A 25919-nucleotide genomic window follows, 5' to 3' on the forward strand; every position below is an offset into this window, starting at 1 on the left:
GTCTCACGTAGGCAACTCAGTAGATCGTTAACATCCTTTGTTATGTAAATCACAAGCACACCTGGTAGATTCCAATTGTACTTTCGGAATTGTAAATAAGTGTAACCTGTCAATCACCTTTATGACAGTTATCACATGGCAATGCACACCGTTTCTTCCCATGATTCCATGCACACTTCTATTTGCAGGGTTTGAGCACAGGGAGTTGGACAAACTTATGTATTTTAATAAATTATTAAATAATGAAATGTTATATAACTTTTCTTTTACCCCCCCCCCCATCCTGGTATCGATTTCAAGGAATCACTGATCTTTGTTTATACCACTCTTTCCTTTATCACAATCTTTGTTACCCGCTAATGCTATATGCAAATTTTAATGCGCGCTGTAGACACAACATTCACACCCTATTATAGTAAAATCATGTTAACACTCTTCATGTGCGACTGGTTACAATCTTATTATGAATACACGTCTGATCTACGGCAAACTCCGTACAGAGACATGTGCGACTGGTTACAATCTGTATGTGGTTGCATGTGTGGCTGTTCATAACCTTCATATGAATACAAGCGTGATCGTAAAAAATCTCCATTTAGCGACGTGTGTGACTGATATTTTTTTCATATGAACACAAATGTGATTGTTGGCAATCAGCATATAGAGACATGTGCGGCTGTTTGCAATTTATGTATGGATGCATGTGTAGCTGTTAACAATCTCCACATGGAGACTTGTGTGACTGTTAACAATCTCCACATGGAGACTTGTGTGACTGTTTAAAATCTCCACATGGAGACTTTTGTGACTGTTAACTATCTCCACATGGAGACTTGTGTGACTGTTAACAATCTCCACATGGAGACTTGTGTAGCTGTTAACAATCTCCACATGGAGACTTGTGTGACTTTTTAAAATCTCCACATGGCGACCTGTGTGACTGTTAACAATCTCCACATGGAGACTTGTGTGACTGTTAACAATCTCCACATGGAGACTTGTGTGACTGTTAACAATCTCCACATGGAGACTTGTGTGACTGTTAACAATCTCCACATGGAGACCTGTGTGACTGTTAACAATCTCCACATGGAGACTTGTGTGACTGTTTACAATATTCACATGAAGACTTGTGTGACTGTTAACAATCTCCACATGGAGACTTGTGTGACCGTTTACAATCTTCACATGGAGACTTGTGTGACTTTTTACAATCTTCATATGGGTGCATGTGTGCTAATGCGGGCGTGGTTGATGAAAATCTCAATATATGTGCATGTTTATAGTCTATGTGGATGCATGTGTGCCAGTATACAATCTGCACAAGAATACACATGTGGTCATTACCAATTTCCATATATGGACATGAGTGACTCTTCAGAATCTCCGTATATGTGTGGCTGTTTACTATCTTTCCAGGAATATAGGTGTGATTGTCAACAATTTCTTTATACTAACTGTTTACAATCTTCATATGAATATATGTGTGTAGCTATTCACAATCCCAATATGAATACAAATCCGACCGTTTATATCCTCCAATTTCAAGTGTATCCATCGACAATCTTAGTTTGGATAAACGTTAGTCACACCTTTTCCAATCTCCACATTGATTACAGGTATGACTGTTTACAGTGAACTATTTAGAATGATAATTGGAACGTCGTCCTGTTGCGATAGAAAAATAATAGATATATTAATCAGACTGATCGGCGCCTTGATAAGTTGTGTATAATATGCAGTATCTGTCAGATTTCTCACACTTACTCCGTGAAGCTGCTAGAATCAGCATGTTGCCAAAATTTATGTTTATTACCATTTTGATGGTAACCAGTCGTTTCAAATTGTCACATCAACAATGCTCGTCGCTTATCCCCGAAGATGAAAGAGTTGATTGTCACCCAGAGCTCGGATCAAACCAGCCAGACTGTGAGCTAAGGTAATGTCGTTGTCGGTCATCAGTCGCCAGCGCTTCTCGGCCACGTGTATTGTTTGTTAAAGGGCGGTGTTGGTTGGTTGGTAGGTGTTGTTGGCGGTCTCTACAAACTTTTCGTCATCATGGCAATTCAGTAACTGGGTTATACTCAGAATCGCTGGAGACGGCAATTGTCTGTGTTCTCCGTATTAGGTTTTTTTTTATTTTTTTTGTCAACTTTGAAGTTTTATAGAGTTTCGTTTGGCCCATGAAAAACAATTTGACGTTATTTATGCCCTTTCCATGAACTCTGCGACCACAAATCGATAGAGAGTGTACATTCCGTACATTTCAGCCTGATTTTCTTCTAACATTTTGTCCAAATAATGAATGCATTTTTTTTGTTACACATCTTTTTGTTTTTCATTTATTAGCTTATATTTTATGTACTATTTCTAATCGGACATTCTATTTTAAAGAAGCTTTCCGAAAGTTGAAATGTGCGTTATAAACGTCACGTGAGACTATGGTCCTTTTTTAAAGTTATTATTCCGATTGTTTTGTAGAGGTTGTACGTGGTGCGAGGCAGAGCTGACTGGTACTCCGTGGTGTTTTTACGATAACGTCTACACGATACCAGCATCAGAGCGAATCGATTGTTACCCTGAAGGTGGGGTCACTGAATCTACATGCCACGCGAGAGGATGTATTTTTGAAACCGATTATAACACTGAGGCCTCTTGGTGCTATTTCCCCTTGGAGAACGGCTATAGGATGGTCGGTGAGTTGCTGATATTGGTAATATCGAGAATGCGGGGTTATTCACCCACACCAAACAAAATCGTAATCACACTTGCGTTTTAGGCATTACAGAACAGGAAAACTATTAATACATTTTAAATGCAAATAGCCGCCAATTTCTCGTGAGCGGTGAGACTTGTTTTTCAGCGCGCCCACTACTTCGAATATCGTGTTTATATGGATCAGTGGAACATGGTATGTGGAACAGCGGATATAATGGAACTTTATTTGAGGGAAAAACAAATCTCGTGGTTCTCTCACTCTCAACGAGATTTCAGTGGCCATTTGCATATATAGTATATTATTATTCCTGAACTTTTGTTTGAATAAATCGAAAATAGGGATTCTTGGGGCCAACCTTGTTACACGCAGAACACAGTACAATACACTCACACGTATGTGTGAACATTTTCAGCAGCGTATTGGAAATTTGTCTGCGCAGGTTTTCATAAACATATGGAACTATTTTGTTATTATCATTAATGAGTAAAATCACAGGCCCCTATCCTAATTTCGTGGTAAAGCAATGAGATAGCTCTGTGCAGCCAGACGTCAAACGATTGACTTAAAAATCCTAGATCTGACTCGTCTATATATAAATGTTAACGAGGAGATTGCATGCTTCTATCTGTATAGGTTCACCCGTTGGTACCACGATGGGTTACAGAGTTACATTGCAGAAGATCAATACGTACACGATGTTTGGCGGCGATATAGTAGATCTCATACTAGATGTGGAATTCCAGACAGATGACCGAGTCCGTGTCAAGGTACGAATTCTTTTTTACAAACTGTTCATTGAGTTTATATAATAGAATAATTTAAATGTCACGTGTTTGATATGAGATAAAGCTATACAGGATAATTGTACTTTTCCTGCTCACGTAAAATGAAGAAAACTAATGGCAGTGAAATGTATGAATGTTGATAATAATAAAATGAGTCTAAAAATGCTTGTCCAGTTAAACACATACTGGTTTCCATGTGAAAAACACATACTTATATTTAGTAGTTGAGTTGTAGACTGGTGCTAGTGTAGTTCAATTGGGAAAGATACGTCAGCATTTCGGATTTATTATAGCGATTACGGTTGAATGTCGCTGCTAGAAATGTTAACTTTACGTTTTGATGATTCAATGGTATTTGTGGGGATCCTATTAAGATTGTCTTTGTTTCATAGTTTCGCGATGCTCACTGGCACGCGATATTGAAGCGGTTATACAGTGTATTGATTTTTGATTTTTATTATTTCTCCCAGATATATGATCCAAATAATGCACGGTACGAGGTTCCACTGACCATTGCTTCGCCATCAGTAATGGCAGCAAATCCTAACTATGACATCATTTTTGATGCCGGTCCAGCATTCTCATTCAAAATCATAAGAGTATCAACAGGAACTGTATTGTAAGTAATTCCACGTGTGTCATCGATTTAGTGTAATTTATTCTAAGTATGTAATCGATGAGTATTATAAATAACACACCACACTCAGATTATGCGATACGATTGGTCAGCCAGTTGTCACGTGCACGTCGTGCGGTTCGGCAATTTGCACTGCTGCACGTGGACAGCAACAGAAGTGTTCGAAGTTTTTTTCAAAATGACGCCGATTTGGGGACAGCACTTTGTTTGTGCATGTGTAATGAGATATTCAGATTTCTGCGTCCAACTCAGACACCGGCGACAAAGAAATCCATCGACGAAGAGACGTTTTCAGCTGCATTCATGACCAGTTGGTTGGTGTGTATGTTCATCGTTCATCGACTGCGAATTCAAAGTGGAATATCATGTAATTAGTGGCCATGACACAATGCAAATGAACCTTCTTTCTTAGTTCTTACAATAAACAAACAAAACAAAGATATATTATGTAGAGAACGATACAATTTATAACACATATGACGTCATCGAATTTTTCTTATAGGTTCGACACCTCTTTAGGTGGTTTTGTATTTGCCGACCAGTTTATACAGATTTCAACAAAGTTACCATCATTCAATCTATATGGGTTTGGAGAGCACGAACATCCTGCTTTCAAACATGACATGTTTTGGGAGAAGTACCCAATGTTTGCAAGGGATCAACCACCACAGGTATATGATAGATTTCCTTAGATTGATATGGTTAATGTGTATTTGTGACAACATTATTATCGTTGAATAGATAGCATCTTAAGTTTACTTTATCAATACAATATGCCACAACATGTTTATCGCGGTTGCAACATGTGTTGTCTTACCCATGGCATCAATACCGATATAACCTCGCCCCTGGAATGGCGTAGTTGAATGACTCAACCCGTTTACTGATGATATTTTGCGGAATTCTTCCGTTGAATGATTCAACATAATTCTTATGTGTTGTAGAATTGTTTTGATATTTGATTTGCAGAGTTGTTCAGTTCAAAAATTCAACATTATACATGATGTTTTGTGGAATTGTTCAGTTCAGCTATTCAACTTTCTTGTCGATTTGACTATGTAGTGTAGTATAAAATCAGTTGTTTCTTTTTGTTATTGTGACTTGTTTTGTCGATTATCAGTCATTTGATGTTCTTGGATTTGTATGTTCCCCTATACGACTATGGTTGGGTGTGTTAAATCCACTTTTCTATATATATTAAACAAAATATCATTTGCAAATAACACTGATAGTATGCGAGGGTATTTGTGAAGACAGTGTACTCCTATATAAAAAACACACAACCATGTTAGAAAAATGAAGTCTGCATTTACATACACATATTTGCGATTGCGAGAGAAAAAGCACTGCAGCGAAATATATATCACCAGCTTATCTGAGAAAAAATCGCTCCTGCTGTTAATGATGTTGTGTGTGAAATATCTCTAACCCACACTAGAGTAGGCTAATTTAATTCGACTGGGTGTCTGAAAGTTTCAAAGTTTTTATTCACCAGTGCCTTTCAGCACACCACTTTTCAGGCTCATCACCCCCTTAAATAGTTAAGCAGAACAAGTCGGATAATAAATAGAATGATATGTTTTCTCTATTTTAGCCTTATGCCAACATGTATGGTGTTCACCCATATTACACTGTGCTAGAAAATGATTTCAACGCACATGGTGTATTGATATTGAACAGCAATGCTCAGGGTAAGTTGAACCAATTGCAACTGAACATCGGCCAATCAGCAATTATTGAACATGGTATTTATATAATTAATGTGACGTACAATCTTAAAAAGCGCACACATCGACTGAAAGTAGAACGAGTTTGTGAGAACATTGGTTATAAATCACCTGACAGTGTGCGTTGTTTTTTTATGTTCGAATATTTAGCTGCTATTCAATTGCATGTTTGTGGTGGCGGTCACGCGTGTACCTTGTGTCGCTATGCCAGCCCCCTTCTATCCTGCTAATACCACAACACATAGGCAATACCTATACTTTTTGATTAGGATCAGTGGAAGAAGTTGTAGGTGTTATTATCATGTTTTCTTATAACAGCTTTTCAAATTCCTCAATTAATCAACTAGATTGTATGTCCCATAGAGCGTGATATGTGGTGTTATGACAATCAATTAAACTAAACTATAACGTGTTTTTTTTCAACGGCAAATATGTAATTGCCTTTTCTAATAAAATCAGCTGCTCTCTTCAAGTGCGCCCTTCAAGTTCAATTCCAAGCTTTTGGCAAATTGACTACTCAGGCGTTCATCTTGTTATTGTTTTGTTTTCTTTACCTTGCAGAATTCGATCTTCAGCCAGCTCCCTCTATAACATACAGAACAATTGGAGGAATCTTAGATATCTACGTCTTTCTGGGCCCAACTCCAGAAAACGTCGTTCAACAATATACAGAGGTACGTACGTCCGTGAAATATTTATAATTTGTCAATGTATAACTGTAGGCGTTTCCAAGTTTAATTTGTTGTTTGTATTTAGGCGATAGGACGTACCTTCATGCCACCGTATTGGAGTTTGGGATTCCAACTGTCACGTTATGGATATGATCATATTGACGTGCTCAGGGACACTGTTGACAGGATGCGACTATATGACATACCCCATGTAAGTAGCAACACGTACGCTAAAACATGATATACTGATTACAGCTGTTAGACTCTCAGCCGAAATCAACATATGTGTCCAATCATCACGATGCATCAATCAGCGATAATTAAAGTTCATATCAGTCATGTTGAATGTATGCACCTTTCATTACAGAAGCGCCATCTTGCGACGGCGCAGCGTTGTGGCCGTAAACATCATGGCGTAACGAGGAAAAGTCACCGGAGATATACGTCACAGCACATCTCTGTCGCTAGAGGGCGTGATTTCATTTGAATTAATCAGGGTGTGCTGAATAATTTCAAAAATGTTTTTTTCCGCATTTATTAGGATGTACAATTCGGCGATATTGATTATATGGATCGCTATATGGATTTCACTTACGACACAGTGAACTATGCTGGACTACCCGAATATGTTGATGAACTGAAAACTGAGGGAACTAATTACATAATTATCTTAGTAAGCCCCCCTTCTATTGTATCACAGAATTCGTATGATTGATATTGATTATTGTACATATACTCGTATAACGTGTTTGGTTGATTTACGTTTTCATGTGATAACTTGGTGAATTGTTTTCAATGTACTGCAAGTCGATTTTTTTTTATAAAACTCATATGTTCATGCATGTCTACTGATGCAGTCCTATCCTTATATGTACACGATCATTAACTCCAGGACCCGTGCATCATGACCACTGAGCCAGCTGGCACGTATCCTGCGTACGACAAGGGCAGTGACTTTGATATATGGGTGAAGGAAGTAGACGGTGTCACGGATGTACTTGGAAAGGTAAGAGCGCCCTCACAGCGTGAAAGGTAGTAGTGTCTTCACTGTAAGAAATGTGAGAGCGCCATCATAGTTTGAAATGCGTTTGTATTCCAGCTGCTTCCAACTACGACGGTTCGTAAAATAACTTGCAGAGTAGAAGAGCTTTTAGACGGAAAATGTGAGATAATAATCATACCCACACAATTTGAGTCTCATCCAGATAAACCACTTTAATACAGCCACAATTTACACTAATGAGGGCAGGGTTATCGGCGCAATTGTCAGTTAATTTGCTTATCTAAGCTGGTTTAACGAACCTCGCAAAGCACATGTGTCTCTAATAATGTCATGATCGTTATGTTAATGTAGCTATTACGTCTCATTCACTCATTAGAACATTTGAGTATATTTCACATGTATTACGAGTGTCATCTATAGTGTCCGTGGTCACTGTTGCTTACACAAAATTCGCCACACAACTCTAACAGTTCTTCTTCTCAATAAATATATTCGTTGTTGTTGGTGGTAGTGGTAGTGGTTATGTCATGGGCAGTATTTTAGAGTGTCAGAACAACTCTCTGCATACAGGAATTTTTTTAACGTAGCTTATCGTTACAGGTATGGCCGCCGGATGAGGTGAGTTTCCCCGATTATACCCACCCCAATGCAGAGCAGTGGTGGGTAGACCAATGTTATGATTTCTATAATGTCATCAAATACGACGGACTATGGATCGTAAGTTCACTAAATTATACTATCATCAGGCCAGAGTACCGCATGTTCATGTACTTTATATATAACTGTATTAAGAGACGTCGTGTAGCTCTCGTTCTGACGCTATACGCGTTCTTCTATTATCGGTAGAACATACATAACATGCTCCAGTTTAATTTACCACAACCCCTCACAGTATGTTTTATTATATCAATAACGTCCTCGTTTACGCATGATTGCATCACATATTTCAAACGTAATGCGCAACCACATATATTTCATTTATTGTGTATTTATATATATATATAGGATATGAATGAAGTTGCCAATTTTTACAACGGAGACAGAGATGGGTGTGACTATAATAGTTTGGACAATCCACCATACAAGACAAGTAAGTGCGCAGTAGCGCATCCGTAATATCATAATTTAGTCAACTTCAACCAGAATTGTCGACGCCCCACTTCTTTTTCCAATGTCTATTTAAATGAGGTTAATCTAGCACATTATTTAGATTATATACGCACATACCCAGGAAGGGTTCAAGTTATCACACTTCCTGTATGTTTCTTCTATAGAGGCATGGGGCCAGACACTATCAGACAAGACCATTTGCATGGAACACAAGCAATATGCTGGCAATCACTACGACCTGCACAGTCTCTACGGTTTGACAGAATCACCACCTTCCCAAAGGCATGTGCCAATACACAACACATTTGAACTCACTATAACGACAGTGTTATATTGGATGAACAGTTGAGATAACGTTTAAAGGGCGGCAGTCGTCACGCCGCGTCTTGTTCGATATGGGACTCATAGCGACGTATACAACGCGTGTAAAAGATTGTTTATTTACATGAAATTCGAACACGCGCTGCGCGACGACCACCGCGCTTTGACTCTGAATTCAATATGGCACTACGTGGAGTACATAAATTGTTATTATTATACTGTCACCGTAACGCCATAAGTTACAGCGTGCCGTAATTTTGCGGTATTTTACGGGGTATTTTCATCCTACCATATAAGGATATTCGAATTCCAAATATGGAATGATTACGCGCGTAAGCGTCCTCTAATAATACAAACAAATATGGCTGCCACCAGAGTTTGACCGAACTCCACACAAAGAAGTTCGCTGATTCTGTTCTAAATATTTTTGATTTCGGTATTCCCATGGAGCATCCTCCGAAGGAAAAGATGTATAATAGTAAGGTTACTACGAGAATACATAAAAGTATGCACTCAGACAATACACAACTGCGCGTCGGCCGATACTCCCGCTGAACTGTCTTCGTGCATACCTTGAGTTACATTATTATATACAATCAAAAGGAGTTAGGAGACCTAGTCTATGCGGCTTATTTTACGGTCAAAATTTGAAAGGAGCGCAGCGTCGAAAGCCATAATCTTACTACATGGGCGTGCTTATCAATCTTGGCCTCGACACCGTGACACCGATCTCGAAGCACTGAGTGATCATCAACATGTGTTTAAAGTTCACACGCTCTATCTAGCAAGATTTTGTTTTGGCAAGTTAATATTATCACAACAATGGGAGAGTATCGACTTTTAAATTATAACTGTAAAGAGAATTGTTTGTTTGTAGAAATTCTTGTATAGCTTTCTGTATTATTAATTTGCAGGAAATGAATACAGAAATTAACACATGCCGAATTTATTAAGTGTAGCCGTTCTATCGTCTCACCAGCACAGTACTCGAAGTTGTCACACCAGGCATGCCCATAACAAATTACATTGTCAATTTCAAACACACAGAAATGAGGGCGCACTTCGTTTAACCGTAAAACTGGACTAACAACATTCTAGAATAAATCGAGAATATACAAATGATGGCTTAGCCAGAGTTAAATTCATAATGAAAACGGAGTGTTCTCCTGCTCTTCAAATGTTGCGGGATAGACTTGTATTTACAGGTTGAAACCAATAAGTCTTTGTATTATACACATGCGCACAATCATTCATACAGCAGTACAGTGTGACACCTGATATCAAATATGTCGTTGTGTGTGAAGAGAGGCAAACAGTACACCCGCTGAGTGAACAGCGCCCCCACACACTACACAAGATAGAGATGTGTACGGAACTAGTTAAAGTCAGCCACAGACAGTGGTCAATGTACTGAGATCGCGTCGCGTCTGATTGAAGAGAAAATGTGAATAAATTGGAGTTTGTTGAGCATGTTTAAATAACTTGTTTATTATTGCAATTCGATAAATACAACAACGCTTGTTTTATCGTTACATGAAAACGTTACTTGAACAACAGACCGTTATTTCTTAGCTGAAATAAAATGAAACCACCCGTACGCATGCGCGTACCTGCTGATTTAATTTACTTATACGTACAGTTCATTCAGTATTTTAACCTAAACATATTTATGATCACGTGCTGAAGGTAATTCTGAGAAAACTATGTCCTCATGTCACGTGGGTAGTAACAGTCGTATATATTTATATTACGTAACATATATGGGAAAAGCATAGTTACAGAATTAATTGTTTGACTACGAAAGCTTTGGGGAGACCCAAGGGAATGAGATCTCAGAACATTTTACCACGAAGTGATAGATAAAGACACTGGGGTTGTAGCTAGAACCGCTCTCATTGGGGAATAGGAATATTTTTAGATGATAATCTGTATTGAATTGAAAACCATACATCATCCTACCAGCACCAGATAGTGTTGTAACATTGATTGATGTATTTTTTCTAATAGTGACTACGTGAGGGCACAGTCCCTCTGAGGCTATCGTCTTTGTTATTCGAACTATTTCATAAAACAATTACGTAATCGATAATCCTCCTTATTACATTCATACCGCCCACGTACTAGGGATTAGTTTTTAAATCAAGATAAAATAGATCGACATTTTCACATCTTATATATCGTATTATGTAGACAGATATACGTTTCTGCCAATATCAATCCCTGGTATGGATTTTTAAAGGAACGCTTATCAATAAAACTGTGTTTTTTTGTTTTGTTTTTCATTTGATATTATAATTACAAATTAGGCACATTGTTGTTGTGCATGCAGATGCTACTTTTTATCGTGGCGTTTGTGTATATGTCAAACACAGCTGCCAAATTCACCACGACCGCAGACTTTCAAGATAATCCGCCACGTGTAATATTCGTACAAGTTCCACTGAATGTTTAGCCTCAGTGCATATTTATGCGATTATCTGAGGCGCCCACTAGACGACGACAGTAACAACATTCACTAATATTTAATAAGAAAAAAAAAACATCTATCTAATCCTTTCAAAATTGTAACGACAAGTAAGAATGTGAACCATCTACAAGCAAAAACTCTTACATAATTATTTCCTTGTGCTAGACGTCTTCAATTTGCTGCTTGCCTCTTCGCTGTGGTGTATTGCTAATAAGGTGTCTCTTCTTACTTACCCAGCGCCGCACGTATCGTGACGAAGAAAAGAAGTATAGTTATCACACGGTCGACGTTTCCCGGAGTTGGTCAGTACGCTGGTCATTGGTTGGGCGACAACTACAGCAATTGGCCGAATATGCATAAGTCGATAATAGGTGAGCAATTATTAACAGCACGTTTATTCGATTTTTAAAAATTATAAATTTGCAGTCTGTTTAGTGGATAAATATGAACGCATTATGTCGCAATTTTTATTGTGGCATCAGAGTTTGCGTGTTGATGTGACTTAGTGATCATAACAGGTAATCATGAGCTTCAAATCACGAGGTAACATAATCTCGCAAAACATTGTCCACGGAAGCTAAGCAATACCCCCCAAATTTTGGAATTCATTCAATGTTTTAGCAAACTACAATTGATATCAATCTGCAAATCAGTACACATACAGGGTTTTACGTTTTATTTGCTGTTAGTATTTGATTACATACATTACACTGTTATAGTGTTTAATATTATTGTTGAGGGAATATAATACTAAAAATCCGATCCCAACCATGGAGCTGCTACAACAAAACTATAAATAGGCGCTCATGTCATATCAATTGAAAGGGACAGATATAATAATATAAATGCTAATAGAATCTGTCTAGTTTGTGATCAACGGAAAATTGAGAATGCAAAACATTTCCTTCTCAAATGTAACATATATAAGGAGGAACGAGATATATGATTACAAATATCAACAGATTATGAATAAATATCACATCTGCTAAAAAACACACATTGAAAGATGGTCGAAAGCTGTGACTTTTTTTGATGATTTACCATAAAAAGAATACTTATTTCAGTACTATCGTTCCCTGCGCCAGGAGACATCATTTCAGAGCGTGCAACACATTCAAATCTACCTCCACAAGAAGTCACAACCTAATCAGTCCGAGCTTACATATTCTATATTCTTGTGTAAAAGATGACAGACAAGTAAACGCAATGCAAACAGACAAATAATCGCCTGTTGTTGAATACTAACGTTGTAATCTATGACGAATTGTCCCAACTTCTGATCGCCCAAAGGTATCACTAAGTATACAATGTTAAAAAAAAATATCTAGCAAAATTGAAATATTCCAATCTTCTAGGCAAATGTGTGTTTCTTGTTCCCAATAAAAGCTCTGAACGTATTAGGAAACGTACATGCTAATGAGTTTCGTTTTTATATTGAATCAAAGCTCTGAACATCTCGTGCAATCCTTTCAAATAATGATAGACTATAATACTCCGAGATGTTTCTTTAATATAATGCCCTATTCTGTTGAAGTAGGCGATGTACTCGAATTATTATCCAACGTCTGACAAAAACCGTAATCCACTTGCCTGTTTTCGTGACAGGATTATTTTAGGGCGATAATATATAGTACCTATGTTGTGACTTTCAAACTTTTCAACTTGCATGTTGCATTTTTTTGCATAAACAGCCAGACGTTCAGTGTTTTTTTTTTAATTTGCCGATGCAACACAATGTATGAAATAAAACGTGACATGTTGAATGTGTTTACATCGAAAGCATTAAAAACACCCACATCAAATAATTAGACGTTTCTATCGACGCGACGTTTATATTACCCACAGGGACACTGGCAAATCATAGCGAATCGATTAGCACTGATTTTTTTTTTATAAATCTGAAATGTCAGTGGGTCTCTTGTGATTTAAATTATCTGCTAAGTAATCTTTGTTACGCATTCGCAATCTCTGCGATCAGTGCTATAACACCGAGGTTAAAAGCAGCCTCAAGTGGTCCAAACGATTATTTCTTATTTCATTTATTTTACCTCGGAGAAAAGCTCTATAATGATAGGATGGTCTTTCTTTGAGTTAAGATACCAACAGTGTTTCCGAGGTCGTCACAACGAAGATTCCCTTCACGATGCATACGTGAAATGTACGAATTCATAAATTGTAGCTACTGTATAGCCTTAACTTACCAGTTTACATTATTTCCCGCCATTACGCCGACACCGCGTAATTGCTGCCACTGGCAGTTGATGGACAATTTCCTTTGATGTAGTAATTTTATTAAAAGTACACCTTGGCAATACTAATTCGGTAGTAAGTTTCCGAGTCGTGTAGAACATGATTTTTCGAGTGAGTACCCAAGAGATTTTCTACATAGGTTAACCACAACAATGTACTATTTAGTTAACGTACACAATTGAGAAATAAACTGAATATAGAAAACAGGACAGGACAGGACCATGCACTTTCGATTCATTGTATTAAGGAATGATAATTATTTTAGAACGCTTGAGGCTGCAATGTCAACAATAAACTACGTGTCTTGTGATGAAGAAGGAACCAATTTATTTTACTGTATACTTTTTTGCCCGCCAAGATGTTAGTGCATTATTTATATTTTTATGAATTTATTTAGGTTTTATTTCGTTTATTTTGTCGAATTGAAACAAAACCTTTGTAACCAAATTGTAAATGTGCACTGAATTAGTTATTGTGAATATCAATCCCTGTTTTTTTCATTTGATATACAAAAAGCAGATGACCGCCCTCCCTCACCCAAGAAGACTCGAACCATAGAGTGGTTGAGATGATCTTGAGAAACCGCAACGAAAACCTCGTATAGACGAGTCTTGCATATATAATGAGCAATCGACTATGTGCGATATTGCTGCATCCATGTTTCAACCTCTCGTGGCCTACACTGAGTACATATCCCAAGGCAGAATATTTTATTTACCCATACATTTTGTCTCATGATTGATTTTTTCTCTTAAGGCGTTAGATTTTGTTTTATTGAAATGCTTGGCTAATGTAGCTGTAGATAAAACAAAACAATTAATACGATAGACACAGATGGTAAATATGTGTTCGGGGGAATAACGCTACATTTACCTCTTCATCTCACACACTTGCCTGACTACCGCAACGCATCGATCGTTCCCGAAGAGTTGTCTCCGGTTTCTTTTAATTTTAGTCATAGTACGATAGGCGCATGGAAATATCTACTCACCTGCGGCATTCTCGCCCTCCGTTGGTTCTGAAACGGCTCTGTATATTGCATACGTAATTGACTATGCATTGTATATGTGGAAATGATGAACTTAAAAATCGCGAATTAGCCGGCTCCCAGTTTCTCAAAATAATACAGATTAGGGAAATTAGGATTCGTCAGCAATTTTTACGAATGTAGTCGAAGTTGATATTATTATAATGGCTCTATCTGACTATGGTGCTGAATCCTTCGGATATCTTGTAAAATTACTTGGTCCTTGATGCAATGATTATCTTTTCAAAGGAATCATGAAAATTCGCCCATAACCTCATGAGTTACGTTACGCATTAGTAAAGAATTCCTTTCATAGTGCCTACTTTCATGGCAACCGGACCCACATCTCTCACATTATCTAACCGATTGGTCGCACATGCAAATCTCGTGGAAATTCGTCTCTAACTTGTTATTCTGCTGACAGGCAAATAAATCATTGCCGGTAAAACACCCCCCCCCCTTCCCCGGAGACTGGATATAAATATCGACCAAGTCAAATTTGAAATAAAACATATAGTATATTTCAAAAAATTATATTAGGTAATCGCGTTTGGCAGTGACTCTTCTGAACTGCTGATGAATCGTCATTGTCTCCTAAAATGTATGTTTCTTGTGCATAATGATTACTTTTGTTACGAACTACCACTAGCAGTGTATCATATTTATCAGTCCTAGTAGTTACTACGTGTTTAATACTTGGAAGCCAACCTCCCATAAGATACAATTATTACTTCCACCTACTCAGTAATTCAAACACAATTACGGTTACCTAGATCGTCATCCATACACCGTGGGCTGGGCGATAATTGAAAGCATAGTTCAAACTATGCTAAACTTTCGATTCGTTTTACATGACTGGTGTTTCGGTGAACCAGCCTTACTCTAATTTCATATTGAATTCGGTGTATATTTTTAAGTAGTTTTTTTTTTTATATTATTTTTAATGAAATAAAATGTCTTTCTTCAAGGTATGCTGGAATTTAACATTTTTGGAATACCATACGTAAGTCGTAATCATTTACACCATTTATGTGAATATTATTACTCAATTAATATATAGATTGTAGAGATATAATTTAGGTATTCATGTCTCGTAACATAGACATGTTTAAAAAATTGCGTAGATTATCCAACGATATATTTTTATTTCAGTCTCGTGATGATGTGCTTTTCAGGATGAAACTGTCTGTGTCATTTTTTGATGGCGTACACATTTAGGAGTATTTATCTGACAAATGTATGCAATCCTCGCTTGATTGATACGCAAGGCACTGCATTGAAGATGATCCGAACAACAAACGTTTGTCCTAAAAATTCCCGCATTTGCCACTAACGTTACTTATTCATCGTAGCTGGTATTAACGTTGTGTTACAGATTGGTGCTGACATCTGCGGCTTTATTGGTGATACAAACTACGAACTCTGTCTGCGTTGGCAGCAGATTGGAGCGTTTTATCCATTTTCAAGAAATCACAATGGTTATGGATATATAGTAAGTTTCATTTGCCCTTCTGTATAATTCTAGTACATTGTAAAATTGTATTAAAATTACTTCCAATTACGTCCCGCTTCTAGATGTGATATAACTTCTCTAATTGCTTGTGCGATTAACCCGTTTATCACTATAATCCATTAAAGTTTCAATGCATCATTTTTCTGCTTTCTGGTTAATCTAACCAGCACATTTTTTCTGAAAGTAGCTCGGGACATCCTTACAGCGGATTTAAACGATAATAGCAAGCGCATGAATAGCAACACGGCGAGTATTCGGTAATTATATGTATGGATCACATCTCTTTCATTCGTGACCGCATTGACTGACGTTACAAGGTTAACACATAATTAGAAAACCTGATACATATATTAATTTCAAGTATTTGGATTAATTTTGTTTGTTTTTTTGCGTTCTTGTTAACAAACAATCCAAGTCATTCACTGCCATGTCTGCTAGATGCAAATATCCTGAAATAACTTACTGAACCAACCAACATAGTGTTTAACACATGCAGCAATGAGGATACATGTTCACGGACATTTCGCTGTCAACAAATAGTCACATAATTTGGAATATTGGAGTTATATTGGTGTCTATAATGGAAAAAAAATAGCAAAATGTATAATGATTAATATCCAGCTAACTGCTTACAAACTGACGAGTTGGTAGCCACTTTATAATTCATTTTCATCCACCTTTCAACATCATCTTCTACAATTTATAACACACAAAATACCGAATACATACTTTCATTTACAATTCTGTTTTATTCAAAATACAACATTTTACATTTTGTATGCATATAACCTTGCTCTTATCTGTATACTAGTTTGTGATGTTTATTTGAAAGTTAATGGATAAGCATTTGGGGGGTGGGGTGGGGAGGGTACAATGTACACGAGGGTTTATTATCCAAGTTTATTAGCATGTTTGATATTACATTACGTAAACCAGACTGATTGGACACCTGGTTTTACTAAGATTATTTACTGATATATGTTAGTATAATTAATTCTGTGAAATTGGAACTGTTTTCAATATACTAGGTTTAGTTAATCACTGCCAAAGATTACATTCGTCCTGACGTGACATATCTAGGCACTTTGATTAATGTTTCTTAGAAAATCGCTAGAACCCCAATTTATTAGGTAGATTTGTCGGTTCGGCTCCTAATTAGTTCCTTAATTCCTCAGCGCGGATTTCGAACAGTAACCTTGGGAGTAACTATTAAATGACTGAGTTGCTTGTACCTGGATTAAAAATGATGGATATCCATTCGTGGAATCAGATTGTATTCAAAAATCTACGACGGAGTAGATTTCGTATGACGTCAACTGTGTACATTTCTAATGAATAATCGCAAAGTTGTCTCCGCATTTTTTTTTTGTATCTAGGAACAAGATCCTGGTGTCTTTGGGGAAGATTTTGCAACCATTGCAAAGGCTGCACTACACGTTCGCTACAATCTGATGCCGTTCCTGTACACCCTTTTCCACGAATCTCATTTGAACGGATCAACAGTTGTCCGCCCGTTAATGCACGAGTAAGTACAAAGTACGATTCCCCTTCGTTAACCATCAAAAACTCATTGGTTTCTCTGTCCTATACGAGTCAGGTGTGACATATTTATGTAAAGAAATATTTTCTTCACTCAATGTTGCCACTGTCACTACTGTGACTGTTAGTACAAGTTTTATTTAATATTTGAGGACCATCTATGTTATCTACATATCAATGAAACATTCATTGTTTTTCAGTACCGCAAATATTGTTTCATTTGCATAAACGTGCTTTGAAAGAAACACTTTCACTGCTCTGTAGGTGTTCCCACGTCTCTTATTAACTGAATCGATTGCGATGAAATATCATGTATACGACTAATAATCGCTGTCAGTCGAATATACACTGAATATATCCCGAAGACACCAAGGGAAGAGAGAATGTATAATTATCCGTGATGTTCTAATTTAAAACGTATGTGACGTAAACAAGATGCCTTGGAGGCACAGATAACAGAGCAAATATAAATTAGAAAATTATACATGAATCTCATGAGCAACGTTATTATTGAAGTGGGAGAACAATTTATCAACACGTATCAAATATACTTAGTTCCTTTGGCTGAGCTTAAAAAGATTAAGTTTTTTGTTGTTGAAGCCAATCATTGTTTTTTGACGGCAGGTTTGTTACTGACCTCACAGCGCACGATATAGATAGACAATTCCTGTGGGGCCCGGCACTTCTCATCACGCCTGTTCTCCTTCAGGTACGTCCCAACGATATAATTTCACATACACGACTGATGAATAATTAATGTCGTCTTATTGGGTACATTGTCAGTTCGATATATCCGTACGTGTGTTTCAATATGTACCAAGGGAAATCAGTCGTCAGTTTCTGTATTCCGAAGTAGATAGCAGCAAGAGCTTAGTTTGGTGCAGTTTCGGGGGAAGATATACAGAGATATTGTTTGCCGCCGTAGACACGTTTTCCATACCAATCAAGTTTTCGAAGATGACCTCCTTTGTACTTTTTGACTTCATTTCTGAAAAAGTAGAGGTGGATGAATAAATTATTTCAAGTTTGTGAGCACACACAGTCTTGTATGAATATTGGGGGTGAACCTGATTGATTTATTGCCATGTTGTGAAATTATATGCTATGTTTTTATTACAGGGCATGACAGAGGTTTCAGGTTATTTTCCCGATGCGAAATGGTACGATTATTACACTGTAAGTGTTAGTGGTCGCTGAATGTCCTGCCACACTATAATTACTAGAATGTTCACAAATATTGCGTGGCTCCCCGAACCCATGAACACGACACAAAATCATCTCTCCATAAAACACAACGTGATCCGCTTTCCTTTAGCACCGTGATGTTACACATAATCCCTGTGACTTGAAACATTCGAATATGATGGGGCATCCCACTGCCTTTCGTAGCATCTGATATCTTCTTAGATTCACCCAGCTGTCGCTCATTAGACTGACCATGTATTTTATTGCGCTGTGTACAGTAATCGTATGTTTAATTCGTTTGTTTTGTGTTCTTGTGTGTAATTCAACTTCTCATTACACTAATTATTATCAAGATTAGAGTGTTATTTTTTTATTTTACCTATATTAAATCGTGTTCAAACCGCGATTGGGTTTAGGAGAACGTACGCAAGGGCATATCAGGTTCGATTGAGTCATCAGAGGGGGGAACTGATTGATCAGGAGTAGAAATATACAAACTAAAAAGATTATTTAAATACGCAAACTACATACTTTCGGATTCGGATATCTCACAAATATTATTCAAATTTAGTGAGTTTCAAAGTCTTCTAGCGTTCGCAGAAACTAATATACGTGTATCACAGGTAGAAAATATGCAAAGATGCGAGAACTTAGAAATACACTGGTAGTACCGAATCAGTTATAATCATTCATATTATTTCGAGAGAGTTATTCACTTCTGATGTTGGTTATACACATAGTGCACATGGCACTGGTCATAACGAGCATAAACAATTTGTTCTCATAATGTTCAATTGCATTTCATTGCATCTCGTTAGATTCCTTCATTTCTTTTCTTCGTGAATCTATTATTTTCTTATTGAACTAATCAATGGCTTATATCGAAATATGCGCGTGCTCATCAATTTCACCATTCTATTGCAATCATGTAAATGCCATCTATTTGCGGCGATGGCCATATGCAATTTCCTCTAGTGCCATAAATAAAAGAAAAATATCTTCATACTTTTTTTTTATTTCTGTTATTTAATGATGTACATGATTCTGTAAGGGCTGCGAATATTACTCAAACTGGTCTAAGACACGTGTATCATTGTACTGTGATATTCTCCGTAGGGGAATGACATTGGTGTACGCTCACAAATCGTTGTGCTTAGTGCTCCTCTCGATCACATAAACGTGCACGTACGAGGAGGTTATGTATTGCCGACACAGGAACCAGGAAATTCTACCTTGTTTACGTGAGTTTAATTTCACATATTTAGTATGATGTAATTATCTATTAAACAAATAATCAAATCCTACATCTAATTTTATCAGCAATTTCTACTTCGTGCCATTCTGGCATTCTTTATCATTTTTTTCCGTGAAACGGTCGTTTATTTACCATGATTGTATGCATCTAATTGTTTTAGTCGTACTAAGCCCATGGGATTGATAGCTGCCTTAGACGATAATGCCTCTGCATCCGGGAATTTGTTCTGGGATGATGGAGATACACTTGGTGAGTCTATGCACATTGTCAATTGCACGTAAACTGTCCTATTCCTGTCACACATACTGTAAAGACTTTAAACCGCATTACTCTTATCGTGGTAGACATTTTAGAGCTAGAAAATGGCAAACTCTTTCAGCAATAATAGAAACAATGCCATAAAAGCTATTAACGTGCAAACGCTTTCACGCCTTGGTAGCTGTTAATGGTTACTTATAGTCGCCCGTATTTTCAATAATCCTTGGCAGGGTCATTTGGAGAAACATGCTTTGAATAGGCTGTAACACTTTAAGACGTAATGTCAATTATAGATGTCTGACTATAAATACGATTGATGACGTAACATATTACGCGATGCGGCGTTATTGGGCTTCTGTTCTGGTTATTTTCGGGATATTTGCGCCATATATTTTATGTTATATACGAGTGATCGTCATTATTTTGGGGGTGCAAATACTTTAAGTCTTGCAGCTTCGGAAAAAAAGAAATGCAGTCTACATATATTAAAAATAAGTAGAAACGCGATTATACTAAAACATGTCACACTATGAATATAGTCAAGTCTGGATTCAATATATATAGAGATAATTATCAACACAATGTTTCTCCCATTTACGTCACAGAATCGCATCGTACCAAAAGAGGGCAACTTGTATTCAGAAAACGTGTATTGATCCATGTTATGTTTTGTTCACATACTAGATACTTATGAAAATGGCCTGTATTTCGAAGAACATTTCAGCGCCACTGCGGTAATTTCATTTATTATCTCTCGTATAAGTGTGTATGTTGTCTCGAAGTGCTTTGTCAGAATGCAAGTTACAAAGGCTTCGCGAGCTGAATGAAAGACAAACGCTTCTTACATAACACTGTTATCTTTCATAACGCCTTGAATTGTTTAATCTTATATGGTACGTAACAGAGGAACAAAATGTCCTCGTATAACAGTGAAATAAACCATTCTGTGATAAATCGGTCGAGCCTTGTGCACAAACGGAAAAACTGGAATCTTGAGCTTTCGGATGCTAATAAAATGCAACAAAAACAGGTTAGCGTAATGAAGTTTCTTGCTGAAAACATATTGTTATGCTGAAATAAAGTATGACGCACTGGCAATCGATTTTTGAATGTTTCTCCGATTGTTAAATCTATTGATCAAATACCAAAAATCAATACAAATTTGTCACAAACAAATAATGAAATCAATTTAAATTCCGTCATTTGAAGAACACCAATGTGTTAAAATCATTTTTTAAAGTGCAATGTTCATGTAAAAAATCGTTAGTTGCATCAAATTTCTTAAATGGACATTGATATATCACGAATATTCCAAAACGATCAGTAATATAAAAAGTAGAAGAATGGGATGAGATATGTCACTATGAATAACAATTTTACAAACATACTTCACAGGTTTCACTCGATAAAACCAGTGCAAATTAAACAGCCTTCTTCAAATGCTTTTACAGGAAACAGGGAAGTGAATACACAATGTGCCTGTTTCTACTTCACAAAGATTTGCGCAATATATATTTTTGTGATACATTACTCAACTAGTTAGTATCTAAAAATACATGTACCCACTCTCAACTGTCCTACTTCGAAGCGGAAATATTCGTTCGTTGCATGTGTATGTTTAGCAAATCGTCGTAATCTGCAAAATACAGGTCATATGTTCACTCTTGTGTAATACGCCTTTCAGTAAATAGTTGTCATTTGAACAATGTATGACACCAAAATGACATATATGGTGTGTTACATAAAACGGATGCCCTAGTCATACAAACACATCTAATTGTATCTGAAGGTTTTGACAGTTTAAGCAATATAAACACACATTTTCCCCCAACTAGTAAGGAGACACGTAGATATATATTAATATTGGTCATACATGTCATACAGTATTAGTGTACTATTTTAGAATGTTCAAGAAGCTGGAACAATATTAATATATTTATTGTCAACTTGCCATAATGACAAAAAAATAAAGACCCGGCAAACTATGTAGTTACAGAATTGCCGAACCTCCGATTCTCATAAATGTGATTGTTTTAGACACTGTTAACTGACTGTGATACACTTAAATGTAAAACGAAAATAATGAAATGATACAATGCGATTATAAATTCCCAGTAATTGCGTAGGCTGGTGAATTTAATATACATGTGTCGGCGTTTAGCACTCGCATGTCAAAGTTCAAAATACTGTTTATGTTTCATTGTCTCCACTAAAACCAAATCCTAAGATAGTTATTTCAGTTACTCATATATTACCCGGTACTCGTGCAACTTTGGTTTGGATTATGTTACATATACAAAACTGCAAAAACCATATATGTATTGGTTTCAGTGGGTGGCAAGTTGATTTGATCTACAAATCACTAATCCCTGGCCCCGTGGCAAAACATTATACAAGGCTATGTAAACACTTTTGCTTAGTTATATAATGACTGATTACGCATCCCATTTGCACAATAGTCAACATTCTATTGTGTTCCATTGATCTGGTAAACATATATGAAAACTGCATCTGTTTTGTTGATTTTTGTCAATTAAGTTGACTTTATCTGTCTCATGAAAACCTCATTTTAACAAACTTGCATAACACTGTACGATATTTTAACATAATCATTTTGGAGTTTATATATTCTATGTACAATTAATACATAAATCCGTGAAACACAATTTGTAATGAAAATAACCTTCCCGCTACCTCAAATAACATGCATGGGTTACGTGAGATTAAGTATGGTATATGCATTAGGCGCCCAAGATTAGTGACCTACCATGTGTTATACAGATCCCGGATGCAGATATACATCGCATAAATTATGTCACTTTCATTAGATACAGCCATAATGTTTTCGTTATAGTCCATATCATTAGCATTACTAGACTCCGGTATTCTATACTGGTATTTGTAATTAGTTTGGACAGTATACGTCTCTCACTGAAAACTTAACTCGTTTAAGAATTTTATAGTGGAAACCTAGAATAGTTCCCATGTTTTGAGTTATATTACATCTGATGTGGAATTTCGTTTTTTATTAACATAATACAAAGTGAAACTCATATATTTGTGATATACATTTCTATATATCTAATATACATTAACGGCATAATGCGAACATATAACACGCCACAGTTACCGTCTTATATGCGGATCTACCGAGACTCGATGACAGGCATAAATCTCTGACATCACAGACGTCTATATAAAAACCACGTATTCATTGTCAGTGTGACCTACCTAGTTAGTTTCCCCCATCGGGAACAAGGTGCATATTCACCAGCTGTGACAAATATCAAATTCAAGGCCACGGCAAAGCGCCTTGCCACTCAGACGCACACCCTCATAAGCCACTTGGTCACTAAGTCTGATATACAAATGTACACTAAATATAATGTGTGTATGGTCACATTTGTGATTAGGATGATCGTATTGACTAATTGGTCTTTTTCGAACCATAAACTGAACATCGCGTGTGGACGTCGATGCCTAAAATTTATGAATCGTATGAGAAATAAAAAGGACAGTGATTGAGTGGTCTTCTATATACATACATGAACATATTGGATTAATGAACACGAACTAAGCCATTAATACTTTTACCAATAATACAACAGATGGGTGATTAACAATTACCCGCACAATACAGCATATACAAACAAATTATATGACCATATGGTATACTTTGAGAAAAAAAACTAACATTGCTGTTTACCGTTCACAGTTATCAACTCTCTAATATGCTTAGGTTACTAGTTCAGGTGTGTATGTCGACCTTGTCTTGTCAGGCATATCCAATTATTTGAGATAGCATTTGACACCATAAAGTACATTAGTGTTTCTCGTAATTGAACTCTAACATCAATCCTATTCATTTAAAGGACCGATGCTAAGAAGAATATATACGAATGTAATAGAGTATACTATTGTATGCAGTAATATATGTATAATTTGTTTTCACCAGAACGAGTTGAGCGGAAATATCGTTACTGATGGATACACTGGTGTGGATTCTCTTGTTTGGGGTAACATCCGGGTATTTGGATTAAGCACCCTGGTCACTGAAGTAAAAATAAACGATGTCAGTCATCTAGATTTTACGTATGATCAGACAACCCAGGTAAATTATTCATGCAATGTATTATGTATGGACCTTCACCGCTGTGTTATGTATGTATATCGCATTCTAGAGGTTTGCACGATAATTCAAAGAACTATTTGTGAATCTTTGAGATTACCCAGTACTTGGTGGCAAAAATGTGATATGACCATATCCAACGGACGGGTAGCTATGTTAGTGTGGCTCCTACCTCGAATGGGTTAGAAAATATCATATAATGTTCTAAAATTACGATACTTAACTTACGTTGAGTTAACGTTTGTTAACTTTTGTATAAGGCTAATACATTGCGACATCAATTTGTGCAAATATGACGTGGCCATGTCCCGACATCAAGTATTTAGTTGCCGTCGGTCTAGGATAGGCAACCATTGACCTCCGTGTTCATCAGTTGAATTTAAATACCGTATTGGGGCACCTGTACGCTCCCAGGAGGGGATGTATCCAATCAATTATTCTGTCGCCGATAGTCTGGTGTCTTTCGCTTCTGGTAGATGTTGTTAATATTGATATCAACGAAGGACTGATAAAATCCCGTCAACAAAACACAGTAATATAGCAAGCTACACATATTGGCGATAGCACATTGGGCGTATGCTTATTATCTATCATCTTCCATCACCCGAATTAATTATGCAGAGCGGATTGTAGGTCTGTTTCGCTCACTCACTGCACATGTCATTCGCTTGACTTAATACGTAAAGTATTGCACTCCCAGTTTGCTTTCTTGCTTGCATCAGTTTTTGCAGAGCAATTACCTTTTCTTATGTTCTGAAAAAATATTGCAATCAATAAGTGGGACGCAATGAAATGAAATGAACATGTTGTAGTGCACGGATAGATTGCATCAATTAAATTTGAGTTGGTTTTGCTTGGGTTGTCTTCAATGCTATACATCCCATGGTGCATTGCGCTATTTCATAAATAATGCAGACATATTTCCGTATGACCTACCCATTCACACTGTTAGCCCGTCCTTCAAAATCAGTGGTATTCTCCCTATACGCATTGATATGTGTATCGAGCAATCTCCCCAGAGTCACATACTTCTGAACAAAGTATTCAGTATAAAACTAAGAATGATCGGGCATGCTCACATATGTATGAGGAGTTTAATTCTTGAGCACAGAATAATTAAATTCGTGTGTATTTTGTTTTGTTATAGGTACTTAACATTGAGAATGCCGGCGCACCGCTGAATATTAACCTGATGGTAACTTGGCTTTAATGTAAAATGTATTCCTACGTGACATCAATCATTTACTTTTAGTTATGTAATTTACTATGCAAAGTAGGACACGACAGATCTGTTTCAATAAACGTGCATTATAAAAAAAACAA

General features: G+C 36.8%; 1 protein-coding gene across 1 annotated transcript; it reads left to right on the forward strand.

Moving 5' to 3' along the window:
- Nucleotides 1–1736: 1736 nt before the first annotated feature.
- Nucleotides 1737–25919, forward strand: LOC102808900 (sucrase-isomaltase, intestinal-like). Its single transcript, XM_006814052.3, has 24 exons — nt 1737–1939; nt 2482–2696; nt 3353–3486; nt 3975–4123; nt 4644–4812; nt 5736–5832; nt 6430–6542; nt 6625–6750; nt 7081–7212; nt 7432–7545; nt 8143–8259; nt 8548–8632; nt 8817–8934; nt 11678–11811; nt 15686–15720; nt 16093–16209; nt 17607–17755; nt 18394–18478; nt 18889–18945; nt 20071–20195; nt 20370–20458; nt 21152–21201; nt 24423–24578; nt 25744–25919. Exons 1-24 carry the CDS (start codon nt 1737–1739, stop codon nt 25804–25806), a joined length of 2832 nt encoding a protein of 943 aa, XP_006814115.3. The 3' UTR covers nt 25807–25919.

This window comes from Saccoglossus kowalevskii, chromosome 6, assembly GCF_978046115.1.
Source record: "Saccoglossus kowalevskii chromosome 6, keSacKowa6.1, whole genome shotgun sequence".
Taxonomy (NCBI): Eukaryota; Metazoa; Hemichordata; class Enteropneusta; family Harrimaniidae; genus Saccoglossus; species Saccoglossus kowalevskii.